The sequence below is a fragment of the Nelusetta ayraudi genome, unplaced genomic scaffold (genome assembly GCF_046127955.1).
Source record: "Nelusetta ayraudi isolate G7.1 ecotype Tasmania unplaced genomic scaffold, CSIRO-AGI_Nayr_v1 ptg000019l, whole genome shotgun sequence".
In the NCBI taxonomy this organism is placed as follows: domain Eukaryota; kingdom Metazoa; phylum Chordata; class Actinopteri; order Tetraodontiformes; family Monacanthidae; genus Nelusetta; species Nelusetta ayraudi.
The window spans coordinates 395,548-410,219 of record NW_027466069.1 but is presented as its reverse complement, the minus strand read 5'-3'; the positions used below and the strand labels follow the sequence as shown (position 1 = coordinate 410,219).

The 14,672-nt window shown below is 46.3% G+C and overlaps 1 protein-coding gene across 2 annotated transcripts; it reads left to right on the top strand.

The window, feature by feature from the left end:
- Positions 1-192: 192 nt before the first annotated feature.
- nadka (NAD kinase a) lies at positions 193-13,218 on the top strand. 2 transcript variants are annotated; one of them, XM_076026107.1, is made up of 12 exons: positions 193-348; positions 1,013-1,189; positions 3,108-3,191; positions 8,803-8,932; positions 9,152-9,260; positions 9,354-9,439; positions 9,538-9,640; positions 9,739-9,881; positions 10,817-10,916; positions 11,462-11,619; positions 12,522-12,604; positions 13,039-13,218. In XM_076026107.1, the coding sequence occupies exons 2-12, from the start codon at positions 1,038-1,040 to the stop codon at positions 13,184-13,186; spliced, it is 1,296 nt and encodes a 431-aa protein (XP_075882222.1). In that variant the 5' UTR covers positions 193-348; positions 1,013-1,037; the 3' UTR covers positions 13,187-13,218. The 2 variants fall into 2 exon arrangements, with proteins under 2 accessions (XP_075882222.1, XP_075882223.1); XM_076026108.1 differs by lacking the exons at positions 193-348; positions 1,013-1,189; positions 3,108-3,191 and adding an exon at positions 7,034-7,338.
- Positions 13,219-14,672: the final 1,454 nt, after the last annotated feature.

Below are 14,672 nucleotides of genomic sequence, written 5' to 3'. Positions count from 1 at the left end.
AAATTATCAATTTCATTTTGTTTTCACTTATTTTATGTAGTTGGTTGGTTTTTTTTTTTTTTTTTTTTTAAGTAGGATCGTCGTTAATTATGTTTTTGTTGTAATGCATGGGTTTAGGTAAGTGACTAACAAAAACTCATGTCAGACAGGTCGCCCAATATGACGTCATTGAGGCAGCGCTTGTGATTGGTGGTCGGTATCAGGAAACCATGAGCTGACTGTTGACAGTCATTTTACATCATACGCTAATATTGTTCCCCTGATGTAACAATGGTGCTGCACTGATCCTCCGCCGGCGCTGACTGTGCTCCACATTTGTGTCGTCTCCTTTAACGTTGCGGGTAAAAGGTACTTCTGGCCACTGAAGCGGGTCCCTTTACGTCTCTGTGCCGAACATGCTAAATTAGCTCCAACCAGCTAAGGCTGGTTTCGGTCAGCTCACTCTGAGTGTTGTGTCACCTAAGCAATCAATTTTTTTTTTTTTTTATCGTGGCAATTGTGACACGGTCTTAAAAGCTAGCAAATAGTGGCTGGTGTTTGAGCGTCTGTTTGTCGTGCCATAGTTAGTGAATAGTGCATAGCGAGATAATAGCGTTAACCTTCGCTAGCTAACGCTAATTCCTCCGCTTCATGACTTTGCCGTCGCTTAAGTGTTTCTTCTTCTATATTTAGACAAATGACAAAAAAAATGTAGTATTTGCATTAATAATGGCAACGTTGAAACGTCATCACCGCTTGTCTAAATGCGAGTCTACGTCGAGAAGTTATTTCAGCTGGAACAAATTGAAGAAATACTCTAAAATCCTTATCCTTACCTATGCCTATTGTTTAGATGTTGTGTTAAAACATTTCTCACCATGTTTTGGCTCTGTTTTAGTGAGACACCTTTTAAGCAGCCTACTTCTTATTGGGGTTTCGCATTGCTTTCGAACTGCACTCCCTTTGCATATGTGAAAGTTTTCCCTCTACTTGAGGTGGGTAGGACTCAAGGGGTCTCCTGTGTGTCCCTCAGTTGACTCGCAGGCTGGCCGTGTGAGATGGACGCCGGAGAGGAGGTGAGACTGGATGCTGCCTCGTACTGCTGCTCCACCTGTGACGGAGGGGACGTCGCCTGCCGCGGCCCGACGGCCAGACGCGGCAAGACCCGCAGCCTGAGCACCTCGTCGGCCGGCAGCTCTTCGGAGTACAAGTAGGTGTCAGTCAAGAGTGAAGAGAAAATTGTCGTGGCTGTCGTACATTCCTAAATTCCCTCAGTAATAATCCTGATTTGGATTTTATTCTCATATTTGTGTAAAAATAAGAATTCTAAATAATTCTAATTTTGATATTAACAGCTTGTGCATGTCTGAAATGCACACTGTTTCAATGAAAAACTGACTTAAACTTTTTATTGTTAAACAGAACAGGTATTGTTGTATTTAGAAACTCTGGATGTTCTGTATTCCAGACTGTCTGTATATTTCTGAAACCTAGACAACGCATGACCGGCTGTGTCGCAACACCACTCAGCGTGTTAGTGTGTGCATTCCCTTCGACTATCACTGTTGAGTCGAACAGTCGAGAAATATTTGTTCACAGAGGTTGTTGCAAAAACTTGGTCTTGCATGTTTTGGTTGCATATGAGGTTACCCAAAAGTGGAAGTGTGAAGGTCTGGGGCTTCCCCCCCCCCCCCCCCCCCCCCACACACACACACACACACACTCACTGTGCTTTTTGGAGTAGCATGGAGGGCTGTGAGAGTCACCAGTGAGGAAGTGAAGGAGATTTGTCCAGCATTTTGAAATATGGTCTAAGAAATATCATTTATTGTACTCCTTCCCAGTTTTGTAAATGGCACTGGTTATGAGGCGCTGAGTAGGCAGGTGATAAAGTCACTCTTAGCCAGTGACACATAAAAACAACTAAGAAGCAAGAGATTTTCCACTTGGTTTAAGGATCAGATTCTAAATGTTATTTTGTCAGACATTAGCTGACTTGGTTTTGACATTTTGAGAAAACAGGATGATGCCAGTACTGTCCTACACACACCTTCTTGGTGGTCTGACCCTGTAGATTGTCCTAGGAGCATGTTATGTGGAAGGTTCTTATGCAAACCAAGATTTGTAACATGGGATTAGCGCAGCAACTTTTTTTTTTTTTTTTTTTTTTTTCATTATTCAGGTATCCCAGGATTTTTGCTTACTACATTTTCTGGGTGCTCACTCAGTGTTTTCAGTAGGAACATTGTGTTAAATGCATGCAGCATTAGGCAGCAATAAACAGCAGATGGTGAATTCAGAGAATCAGACGGCTAAGAGCATTTACTGGCTGGCTGATCAACGGAGGCTCAGCGGATTCTGTAGTGGATGCAGCCTTTGTAGTAGCCCTTCATCACATCAAGTCAGCAACCCTTAACCCGAGACATAGTTGTACTGTTCAAAGGTCATGGAAAGGCACACATTTGTCATCGGGCTTAAAAACGTTTGACTTGTGTTTTTTCAGGTGAGCCATTACTGGTAGTTTCTGAAGAAAGGAGATTGTTTTATTTTAGCAACACATTCATGTTCATCTTTGGCTGTTAATCAGCAAAGTAACACACATGATGTCACACGACCTGATTTTTTAAATCATAAATATTACATTTAATTCAGTTGTTTACTAGTGCCTCCATGTCAAATGACCAAAATGTTTGTTTGTTTGTTTTTTAGAATGAAACAGTAAAGAAACAAAAAATCTAGGTAGATTCTGTCGTCAAAAGATATTGTGGCTATGTGCTCTGCTGCAAAACCAATTCATAGCTGTGGCCTCATTTCATCGTTTAAAGAAGTGTGTCCAGGTACAGGGCGGCAGATCCTGCCAAAATGTTTCCATAATGATCTTCATTATATATCATGAATTCTAAACACCAACTGAAAGGGATTAGTTGACAATGAGTTTTATATTTGTGTGAATCATGTTTTTGATTTTAGGATTTCACTTTCTCTTTTTCTTCCCTTTTTTTTTAACAGTTTTTTTTGCCTACGTAAATTGCGAAACTGTGTGGTTTTTTGCTCTATTTCTATTCATTTATTTTCTTTCTTCATCTGACCGTTTCAGTTGTTTATTCTGCTTTTCGTGTCTTTTTCAGGAGGACTCAGTCTCTTCATGGACCCAGCCCTGTGACCACATTTGGCCCCAAAGCATGCATGCTCCAAAATCCACAGGCAGTAATGTGAGTCTGCTTTGTTATGTTTTTAAGAGTGGCAGGTGTCAATTTTTGTGGAACGCATTTGTTGTTTTGAATCTTTTCGGTTGGGTGTCTACTCAAACACTCTGGTGAGTGAGTGAGTGAGTGAGTGAGGGGAATTTCAATGCCTAAACTTTCCGGGGTCACGTAGTTCAGCTTTAGTAACAATCTGGTTTTCAGCAGGTTTCTGTTTTTGAGTACTTCATGGAGATGGTAATTAGTTAAATGAACAACAAGAGAAGTCAGTACAATGGAGCTCTGACGCTGAGAGAACGAGGTGTTGTGAGAGAAAGTTTTACCCCACCCAGCCAGCCTTCAAAACGGCACGTCAAACATCATTGCAGCCGACTGAAAACAAACAGTGTGCCAAGCACCTCATCCTGAATGTCGTCATTTACTTCTGGTGATGAGATTTCCTCCGATAATCAGTCAGTGCAGCATATCATTGAACAGCGTGCTGCATTTCTCCCTAAAGTGGACGTTTTCAAGAAGTTTTGAACCTGATGACTTTGCCAACATCCTATTTTGTAACTCTAGAAGGAAGGAAAACACAAGTGCGGCAAGTTTGTTTGCGCTCGTCTTCTCTTGAATTTTACTGTTCTTACACAAACGTTCACAAAGATGAACTCTTCACACCTGCTCGATTTCATTTGTGTATCCAGTTCAAACCTCTTCATCACATTGGTGTCTTGTCAAAGATGGGATGGGCCCTGTGTTGTGCGCTATGTGTTATCTACTTATTTTGGTGCCAAAAGCGTCACACAAATATTTAATTGCTGCTCTCGTCCTCGAAAGCCAAGCTCGTTCTCTCATGACTTCACTGAATCGTCGATTGTTTGCATGCGTTCCCATCCCGGTTCTAACTTGGTGGCAGGTCGAGCCGAACAGGTGTCTATTTTGCTCCCCTCCAGCACGCAGCTGGGTTTTATGTCTGTCTGACTGCGAGGATAACAATCCTAAACATTCAGGCGAGGCTACCTGATAATTACTGGATGAACTGAAGGGTGTTTGTCACTGGTGATGGTCATCACCTGACCTGTTACTCTAGCGGTTAATGTGACATGTAATGTGACATGTGACATGTCAACGCAACCTCTGCGTTAAGTGTTCGCCATCCGTTGTCTGCATTGTGTGGCAAATACCGCATTTCTTCCCTTTTTTTTTAAATTATTTTTTAAATGTTATTACTATTAGTATGCGGATGTTCATTAACTGACAGTCACTGACCAACTTTTCAATAACAGATGAATCTATTAATCAAGGAAATTAACATCTCAATGCAACCAGGAGATACATATTCTGTGTATCGACTGTTTTTCATTTGGCTTCTTTTTTTAATGACTTAACCTTTTTGAGTTGTACTATGAAGTAATTGAGGGTTGAGACCACTGCGTCAAGTGCTGCTTCCACAGCGTCTGCTTCACTTAATCCTAATCCTGACGTGGTTTTAATCTCAGTCAAACCAAAAAAAAGTGTTGGTTCTTTAATGTAGTGATTTTTTATTAGCCCTCGTGCACCTACATTCACATGTTGTGATAAGAGACGGCCTATGATGTAAAAAATATATAATTCTGCTGATGATTATAAAATCGGATGAAAATAAACGATTCTAAATAGTTTTAAATGCTAGTAATAACATCCAGACAGGAAACAATAGCATCTGACTGTATCTTCACATCTTATTCTGAAGTGAACCAACATTTCTCAGTTTGATTTCATCCAAGACAGTCCAGCATTACTTGGAACTACTTTCATCTCTGAGTTATTCACACCCAACCCAAGCCATTCGACAAAGTTATGAAAGGCTCTCTGAGTGTTTACACGCCGGAGTCTGGTCAGACTTCTGGCCTCTTAACTTCTTCAGTCACATAAGTGGCTCCCAGCGCTGTTTGTTTTAGGCTACACTAATCAACGGATTAGGCCCCAAAGCTGCTGGACAGGTTAAAAGTAGTAAAACCAGACTACTATCTTTATTCCATCATAAAGGCCACGCTGAGGACCTCAGTCCGAGGTAAACGCTGCGCCTGCGAAGTTCATAACAATTACAAGAAGACCAGATTGAGGATGACGGAAGCCCTGACTGACACACAAGAGGTTCATTGATCTTCTGTGGACGGGCGTGGTCAGCGATACCACTGCAGGGGGACAAAAACTGCCGGCTTGTTTTGTTGCTCTGATACCGCACCGGGTGGTGTTGTTTAAAGTTTGCTAATGGTCAAGAGTGGAAAGTGGTGCAGGCGTCGCCGCTGCTTCCATCTACCACAAACACACCCTGTTGCCCAAGGAGCTGTCTTTTGTTTTCTGATTTATTTTATTTCTGTTTAAAGCTTTGATAGAGGTTGATAGATAGATAGATAGATAGATAGATAGATAGATAGATAGATAGATAGATAAGGAGAAACACAACCATTCACTCACACACTTATAAAGTGCACTAGCTTAAAGTTTCTAATTGTGTGTGTGTGTGTGTGTGTGTGTGTGTGTGTGTGTGTGTGTGTGTGTGTGTGTGTGTGTGTGTGTGTGTGTGTGTGCGTGTTTGATCCATCCATCAATTTGTCTACCACCGCTCTCATCCTGGAGGCTGCAGCCAATCCCGGCCATGTGTGGGTCCAACCTGGACAAATCTCACGGTTTTATTACAAGGCTCACAGAGAGATAAACAGCCGTCCACCCTCCCACAGTTACACCTGCAGACTGTTCAGAGTCGCAGTGAACCTTGGCGTTCACACAGTCTTCACACAGTGGGAGGAGGGAACCCACGTGTGAAAATAAGAGAACTCACAAACTCCATGCATGCATGAAGAAGAAGAAGAAGAAGAAGAAGAAGAAGGGCCCGGGCCTGAGTTGAAACGTCATTGCATTTGGCAATGTTAGTTAGTTGTCATTAAGCTCCGCCCCAGAACCGGCCCCGGTGGTTTCAGCTTTGTGGTCAAAGGGAAACTCACCCACGTTTTTGTCACTAATTGGTCTTGCAGTCGGTGTTAATAACTTTGTCCTGAGCATTTCACATTTTTGTGTCATTTATTTGTGTTAGTGTTTGTCACTTATTTGCTGTTTAAATGCTTTTTTAGTATTTATGACAAACCTGGCAAGCAGGGGTTCCAACTGAGCAACAGGAAATGTCTCTGTTGTCGTTGAAAAGATGCACCAGTGTCGTGCCAGTCGAGCCATTTGACTCTTTAAAGGCCGACTGAAAGGTTTCTCCTATAACCCACGCGCCATGTTTATTATTATTCATTGTTACGGAGCTCCAGCGACTTCCTTGTAAATTCCCAAATTAGACCCTCCTCCCCCTTTTTGAATCACTTTCCCCACACTGTGCCACTGCTTCCTTGCTGCAGTGTTTTCCTGAAAAGGATCATTAAAAAAAAAAAAGTCTACATTTCCTCAAGTGACATAATCACCTCATCGTCTTTTTTTTTTTTTTTTTCCCTCCTGGCCATCGCTTCCTTCTACTTCTTTTGTTTCTAAGCCGTGACTGCGAAGCTTCAGCGCCGCTGACCTCTGTCCCCACAAAAGACTTGTTGTGTTCTGGTGGACGTGTTTGCGTGCTCGCGTGTGCGCGCGTGTGTGTGTGTGTGTGTGTGAGGCACAGCCGCCGTCATTGTTGTTGTTCCAGTGAGTCGCACCTGTCCAATGAGGGAACGCCCCCCCCCCTCCCTTCCTCTATTGTGGGCGGGCTGAGCTCAGCGGCGCTGGGTGGGAGGGAGGGGGGGGGGGAGAGTGGAACCTTTAAGAGGAGGCAGAGCTTTAAGTGAGCAGCAGAATGCTTCAGGGAGATTGCGGCGATAAGTCCCCTCGGTGACAAATATAGCCGCAGAGGATCCTGCTCCGGCCGCGTCCCGTCTATGGAGGAGAGCCTCTCTGCCCCCCTGGCAGGCGGCAGCTGACTCACGGCGCGGCCGCTTCCCTTTTTTTTTTTCTTTTTTTTTTTTTTTCCTTGCTCTGAGGAAGTCGCTGGAGAGGAGGCGGAATGTGTCCGAGAGCCTGACAGGCGCTTCTCCTCCTGTTGAGTCCAACAAACCTGCAGTAGCGGCAGCGTCTACACTTTCATGTGCGCAGCAATGAAGTTCAACCAGTGCACACTGCAGGACATCCCAGCCGGCGACAGCAAGAACAAAGTATGGAAATGGTGAGAAGAACTTTTCCCGTCCGTCTCCGTGTGTGTGTGGCGACCCCTGCAGACGGGTGCCTGGGGCGAAGCGCGCCTCTCTTGGTCTTGTTAAAGTGTTTCCAAGAATGAAGGCCGGAGGTGGAGCGGTGCCGCTGCAGGTGCTGGTGGCCCACAGGTGGACGTCCGTGTTGTGCCGAGAGGGCATGGATGCTTTGCGGGATCACAGCCCTGCAGCTCATGCATATGCTGATTGGAGTTCCTTGCTTTTGTGTGTCGAGCGTTTGTTTTCTGGCCCCGCAGACCCGCCCGCGTGCGCTCAGCCTCTCTGCATCAGTCGGGATCCTCTCCGATCTGCGAGAGGATGCGGGCTGTTACAGCAACAGCGGCATCCGGTGTTGTTCTCAAGACCCAGGTCTGAGGGACTGGCCTGTGAATTCACCGAAAGTTTCTAAAGTCCACAAGTCTGAAGTGTGCACCGCACGTTTTTAATAACCTCAGTGACTGGAGATCTGTCGGCGCCTTGTCTGTAGAGGTTGGAGAACAGCCGACAGCTTTTACTGTCTCTTCAAAGTTCAACTAAAGTCCCCCAGCGTCTGTTCATTAGCTTTCTGTCAGTGGAGAATTGGGAAACTGTTGTTCTTCACTTGATCAAGCTCCAGCGTCCACCTGGTCTCTGCCACTGCGACCTGCCTCCGGCCTCTTGACTCATGAGTTCTTTGCAAAAGGGAATCTGGCTGCAGCGTCATCCGCGCGCCAAGCGACTGCCTCGGCCTCAGACCTGAAGCCAAGGAGGCGGGAGAGCCGCGAAATTGGAACGTTTCAGCCGCGGAGACCTTCTGGTTGAGACGAGTTGGCTCCACAGAAATCCCCCGTGTGGCTCAGACCCTCAGACCTCAGGATCAGAGTGGAGTCTTTGTGTTCTCGCTGACGCCCGGCCGCCGGCAGCGAGGCTGGAATTGACATTCTCCACGCCAGAGTGGCGTTAAATGTCAGCGATATCTGTGCTCATTGGGAAGTCGTTAGGAGCGCGCACGCGGGAGACTTTTGCCCAGGAGCCAGGTGGTGCTCTTTCAGTCAGAAAGTGCTGGCTTGTCGTGGTTCAGCGAGTTAACAACCGCGCCGGTGACTTTTGAATCTCATGACCTGAGAGATCAATCCTCGTTCAGATCCACGTCAGACAAAAGACAGTTGTCTGTGGACGCTGCCGTCCCTCACGTGTGCTCTCGTAGATTCCACTAAAAATTCAGTACTGGTCGGACCGGAAGGGGGAGGAGCCTCCTGCTCACTTTTGTCTGGATCAAACTTGTGTAACAGTCGCCGATGCTCAGTACTCGGCTGTCAATCAAACGCTCCGTTCACATCCACTTCCTGGATGTCGGAACGCCACTCCCGCAGTGTGGACTCTCCTTGCCCTCTATTCTTTTTATTTTCTGTCTCGTCTCACCTGCTCCAGTGAGCCTGAACTTGTGTTTGTGTCCTCAGGCACATTCAGGATCCCGCCAGCCAGAGGCTGACGTGGAACACGCCGCCAAAAAGTGTCCTTGTCATCAAGAAGATCCGCGACGCCAGCCTGCTGGAGCCCTTCAAGGAGCTCTGCAGATTCCTCACCGAGGTTCGTTCACTGCACTCATAGATGGCTGTGCACGTAGCAGGGAACCACAAGGCACCACGTGTCTTCAATCTTGCAAATTAGACTAAAGTAAAAACAAGTAAAAAAAAAAAAAAAAAACTTTTAAAAATGAGTGGAAAACTTGGTTTGAGAATGCATTGCTTAAAGATGAACTGTTTAGGTGGTGATGATGAAGCGTGGGTCACTGGTCTTCTCTCCTAGGTTAAAAACATGATTGTCTACGTGGAGAAGAAGGTTCTGGAGGACCCGGCCATATCAGGTGACGAAAACTTCGGGGCCATCACCAAGAAATTCTGCACTTTCAGAGAAGGTACGAGTGTTCTCCGGCTGCCCTCCTGCAGGTGCTCCTGGGCTCTCCTGACCCGGCTTTTGATTGGGACGCGTCTCTCTTTCTCTTCCGCAGATCTTGACGACATCTCCAACTGCGTGGACTTCATCATCTGCCTCGGCGGAGATGGAACTCTGCTCTACGCGTCGTCGCTCTTCCAGGTCTCCTGCCGTTCGAGGTCCAGCGGTCAGACGCTGTCCTTTTTTTTTTTTTTTTTTTCACACAAAACAACGGCGTCTTTTGCGTGGTTTCCTCGCAGGAGAGCGTCCCGCCAGTTATGGCCTTCCACCTGGGCTCCCTGGGCTTCCTCACACCCTTCAAATTCGACACCTACCAGACCCAGGTCACCCAGATCATTGAAGGTACTTGGCGGGGTGGGGGGTCAGGGAGACACGAAGCGCACGGTGCTTCTCCAGTTCTGTGTCCACTCAAAGTCTTGCGCGTGTTTGCTGCAACGCAGGCAACGCCGCCATCGTGCTGCGCAGCCGCTTGAAAGTGCGAGTGCTGAAGGCCAACATGGAGAAGAAGGCGCGGGTGGATGAGAAGGGCATCATCCTGACCAACGGCGACGTGGAGAGCAGCTGGAAGGCCGTGCAGTACCAGGTGACGGCAAAGGAAGCGAATCAAAGCGCTGCCCCCCCCCCCCCAAGCCCAAGCAGAAACGCGGATGAAAGCGTCACGTAGTTTGAGACTGGCTGCACGAGCGCGCAAGTCAGATATAGTTCATAAAGTGTGTTAGGGCGCCACACGAGCCGCCCTCGGGCCAATAATTACACACACGCACACGCACACACACACACACACTGTCGCAGGAGAGCGCCAGCTAGCAGCTAACGGCTCGTCAACCTCTGGCAGCTCATTCCACCGGATCCGCCGCGGTGTGCGTTCGTGTTTACAACCGGGTTGGCTCGGCACGCAGAGCGGGTTGCGCTCTCACCCAGTAAACAAGGTGCAGGGCAGAATGGAACGCGGGAGAACGCCGGGGCCGTATCTGACGCTGATCCGCTCCGTCGTGAACTGGATGCCACCTGTTTTACTGCGGGTCCCGCTTGCCTTTATCTGCACCTGGAACTGTGTCAGATGATTGTGTTGCCGTGTCGGACGCGACGCGAACCGGGCTTTGTCATGTAAATCATAACTCAACAACCAGGGAACAGGAAAGACGGTAGCACTTCCTGTTTTTCACCACCGAGAACCTCCTCTAAAATCTGAACCTTCAAATATTCAGTTACAAACTAGCACACTTGCATTTCAACAACAATGTGATGTATTTTTACTCACAGTTTCAATACATTTTACAAGTAGTCTGTATGTTATTTGTAGTTTTTTAAAAAAAACAAGGCTGAGACAAAAAAAAAACAACTGTGAGGATAATAAGGTTAAACTGCAACTCATTCACTCATTCACTCATCTGCGTATTTATGCTGCTGATCGTCACTCTGAGAGAACCCCAAACCCGCCGCGGTTGCGCTGGCTCAGGTTGAATGACGTGCAGCCTGTCTGTGATCACGACTGACACCGGCGTGTGTGGCGTTCAGGTGCTGAACGACGTGGTGGTGGACAGGGGACCCTCCTCCTACCTCTCCAACGTGGACCTCTTCCTGGACGGACACCTCATCACCACCGTGCAGGGAGACGGTGAGCGCTGCGTCCGACTCTCGGCCGCCGACCTCGCGTCAGACTCTTGGACAAATGTTCACTTTGTTTCTCCAGTGGTTTTTGACGTTGTTTGATAAAGCGCTGGGGAAGTGTTGACGACGGTAATTTGCAATTCCATAATCAAAGAATGAAAATAAAGGAGTTGTGACTGGAAAGACTTTGACCCCAGTAATAGTCACTGTTGTACTTGTTGATTAACAATTACACGATGGTGTCACAGTTTAACACGCACACCAACCAACCACAGTAGCTGTTTTACTTTCTTTTCCAATACATTGCGGTGGTATGATTGTATTCGTTCAGTTTACAATATTTTTTACTTTCTTTTTTACACAGTAATGTGATGAAGCTTTCATTATTTGGCCTCTGTTGGAATGTTATCTTTGAATTGTGACTCTGAGAGCGAAATCCACCTCATTCTCAGAGAAGTGAGCCTTTTATAACTCAGGTGATTTCCAATGATCACCTCCCGACGCTAACTCGGCGCGTGGCCGCCTCCCCTGCCCGTCTCCCTGCCTCTGCAGGCTTGATTGTGTCCACGCCGACGGGGAGCACGGCGTACGCGGTGGCGGCCGGAGCCTCCATGATCCACCCCAACGTCCCCGCCATCATGATCACGCCCATCTGCCCGCACTCGCTCTCCTTCAGGCCCATCGTGGTGCCCGCCGGCGTGGAGCTCAAGGTACTGACCATCACGCTGACTGCGGCCTCCAGTCGGGGAGCCAGCTGGAGTCGGTAGTCACAGCGCAGCCTGTTCTGTAACGGCCCATATTGCTTCTCCTGCAGCAGGGCCGTCCTCCTGCATCTGCGTTTTCATTGTCTGGGTTTTTTTTTTTTCCAGAAAGCTCCCAAATTGTATCCATTTTCAAAATTCAGATTATTTTCCATCCCCAACTCTTAACAGAACAGCAGGCGTAATTATTATTATGACTTCATTGGTTTCTTGTTGCTATTTTATTTTTATTTAAATGTACTGTTAGCACGTAAAAAAGGTTACTGTTGAAATTTAAATCGGTTATGATAGTAGCATACGGTTCTGATTTCACTTTGTCCTTATTTTGGTGATTTTTTAATTTGAAATTCCATTTTTTCATGTGTGCAGCATGAAGTTACTTATTGTTTTATTTATTTAAACCTTTATTTAATCAGGCAAGTTATTAAGAACAAATTCTTATTTTTACAATAATTGTATTATTTTGTAGTTTGAAGCTTAGCTTGTTCCATATTCAGGTTGCAGCAAAACTTTTTTGTGTCCATATAAAAAGGTTCATATCTGCAGGGAGATTTTTTTCAATAAATATCAAATGTTGGCCCCCACTGTGCGTTTGAGTTTGACAACATTGCTTTTTACAGCCTCCTGCTAAAACGCTTAAAGGTTTTAACTTCCTGTTTAGGAAATTGAGGGTGTGGCCGCTATCCTGGGGGTATTGGTGCCCCTGGTGCACCACAGAGCTCTGATTTCCAGAGCTCCCGGTGCATTTTTAGTGACGTTGACGCAAAGTATTATCAGAGGGACCTTTTTAAGTGTCAGTCAGTGATTCTCTCGCGCCACTCGCGCTGATCCTCTCCGTCTCTTTTGTCAAGATCATGCTGTCACACGACGCCAGAAACACGGCCTGGGTGTCGTTCGACGGACGGAAGAGGCAGGAGATCTGCCACGGAGACAGGTCAGTCCGCAGGCCGAGCTGCTCGAGCCAGCAGGCGGCCATAAAAACCCAGAGTGAGGCGAGACCGAGGCCGGCGGCTGGGCCGCGGATAACGCCTCTAACTCCTCGGGCCGCTGCCTCGACACTTACGCCTGCCGTTGCGTAACCCTCTTAAGGGGTTTTGTGGGCAGCGGAGTGACGCGCAGGAGCTCTGCACTGTTTTGTTTTGTTTTTTCTTTACGAGACTCATCCAGAGATTATCTTCAATCTGCCCGTAACTGTGAGTCAACGAGGCGCGCGCGCAGACAAAAAAAAAAAAAAAAAAACGCACAGCAGGAAGTTGCAGCGCGCCGTGTCGACAGCTCGTCCTTGTGCCATTGTGTTTGCAAACTCCTGACACTGAAACACTTCTCCTTTTCTTCCACCGCCCCCCCAACCCCACCCTCTTCTTCCAGTATCACCATCACCACTTCCTGCTTCCCCGTCCCGTCCATCAGTTTCCAGGACCCGGTCAACGACTGGTTCGAGAGCCTGGCGCAGTGTTTGCACTGGAACGTGAGGAAGAAGCAGAACTACCTCAGCTCAGAGGACGAGGAGTTCTGAGGTCTCCCCAGACTTCCGAGTCTTCTTCTTTTTTTTTTAAAAAAAACCCACAATATTATGGGAGAATCTTTTTTTATGTATAAACCTGTCAATTAATGTGCAGGAATACATTCTCAATTTAAAGAGAGAGAGAGAGGCCCAGTGTTTAATATTGAAATGGATCCATTGGCATGAGTTGGAAAAGAAAAGACATTTAGTTTTTAAAATCACTAAAATCAATAAGTGCTGCTGTCTAATAATGATAATAGATATTTGCATTAGTAGCAGATTCACCTGCAAGCAGGCGGCGGTATTGGACCACCGTGTATCTACAGTAGCCTGGACGGTGGATCTGAGGTTCACAGAGATTAACTTTAATATTGTTTGCATCATGCTTCCTTTCCCTTTTCTTGCTAAATTTTGCACGCTGGGCCTTCAGATAACCAAGGCAGTGTAAAAAAGAAAATACTAAAGAAAACTGATAAATCATCAGATATTTAAATACACTCATATTATAGACAGTCTTGAAAGTAAAATGAAATCAAAAATGAAAAAGTTAATCTTTTAAAAAGTGGGCATTTCCAAAGGAAATGATAAACAATTAAAGAAGGAAAAAATGAAAATCTGCTGGATTTTAATCATCAGAATTTTTCACTGGATATTAGGCATTAATCTAAAACCCAATCAGACATTTGACTTGATCTTTAGACTCAATCACGGACATAATAATCAAAGTCCTCCTTTGTGATTGGCTTTTACAGTCATGCCACGATTGTGGCATGACCCCCCCCCCCCCCACAGTTTTATCTTGAACTAAAACACACAAGTCCGCTTGTGGTCACTCGTTACTGCAATACTGTGGACGGGCGGCAGCAGGCCCCGTCCTGGCACTTTGTGATCCTTGAGACGGGATTGGCTGGGACACGTCTGCTCACGACCCCACTAAACGACACAAACCGGTTCTGCCACTTGACGCCACGGCCGGTGACGGCCCGGTCAAAAACTGCTGAATCACTGTTGCAACAGAACGTTTGACGGTGTTACAGATGCTCCCTGGAGGAGGAGAGCCACGTTCCACGTCTCTCCTCTGGGCAACAGTGGCCCGAGTGTGTGGACTGTGCCTTAAACACTGCTGTCATCGATGGAAGGGTGCGTTGTTGTTTCCCAAGGTTTACGTCCTGGTCTTGTCTTTGATTTTCAATGGCACACGCTTCTCTGTGTGGTCGAGAATTAGGGCCAACTGTTTAAAAGTCAATACGGAATTTTCATATCAAACGCTGCTCTTTTTCAAGGCAAAGAGAGGGTGAAAAAAAAGATACTTTTGGGGAAAAAAATGTTTAATTCCGACGCGATTGTTTTGTAAATTCTGACGTGTTCCCTCTAAAATCAGATGTTTTGGAAAATGGAGAAATCAATATGTATATTTTTGTTTTGTTTTCTAAAAATATATTTTTTATTAATGTATTTGGGGAGAAAAGTAGAACCTTAAAAGCGAGGCGCGCCGTTT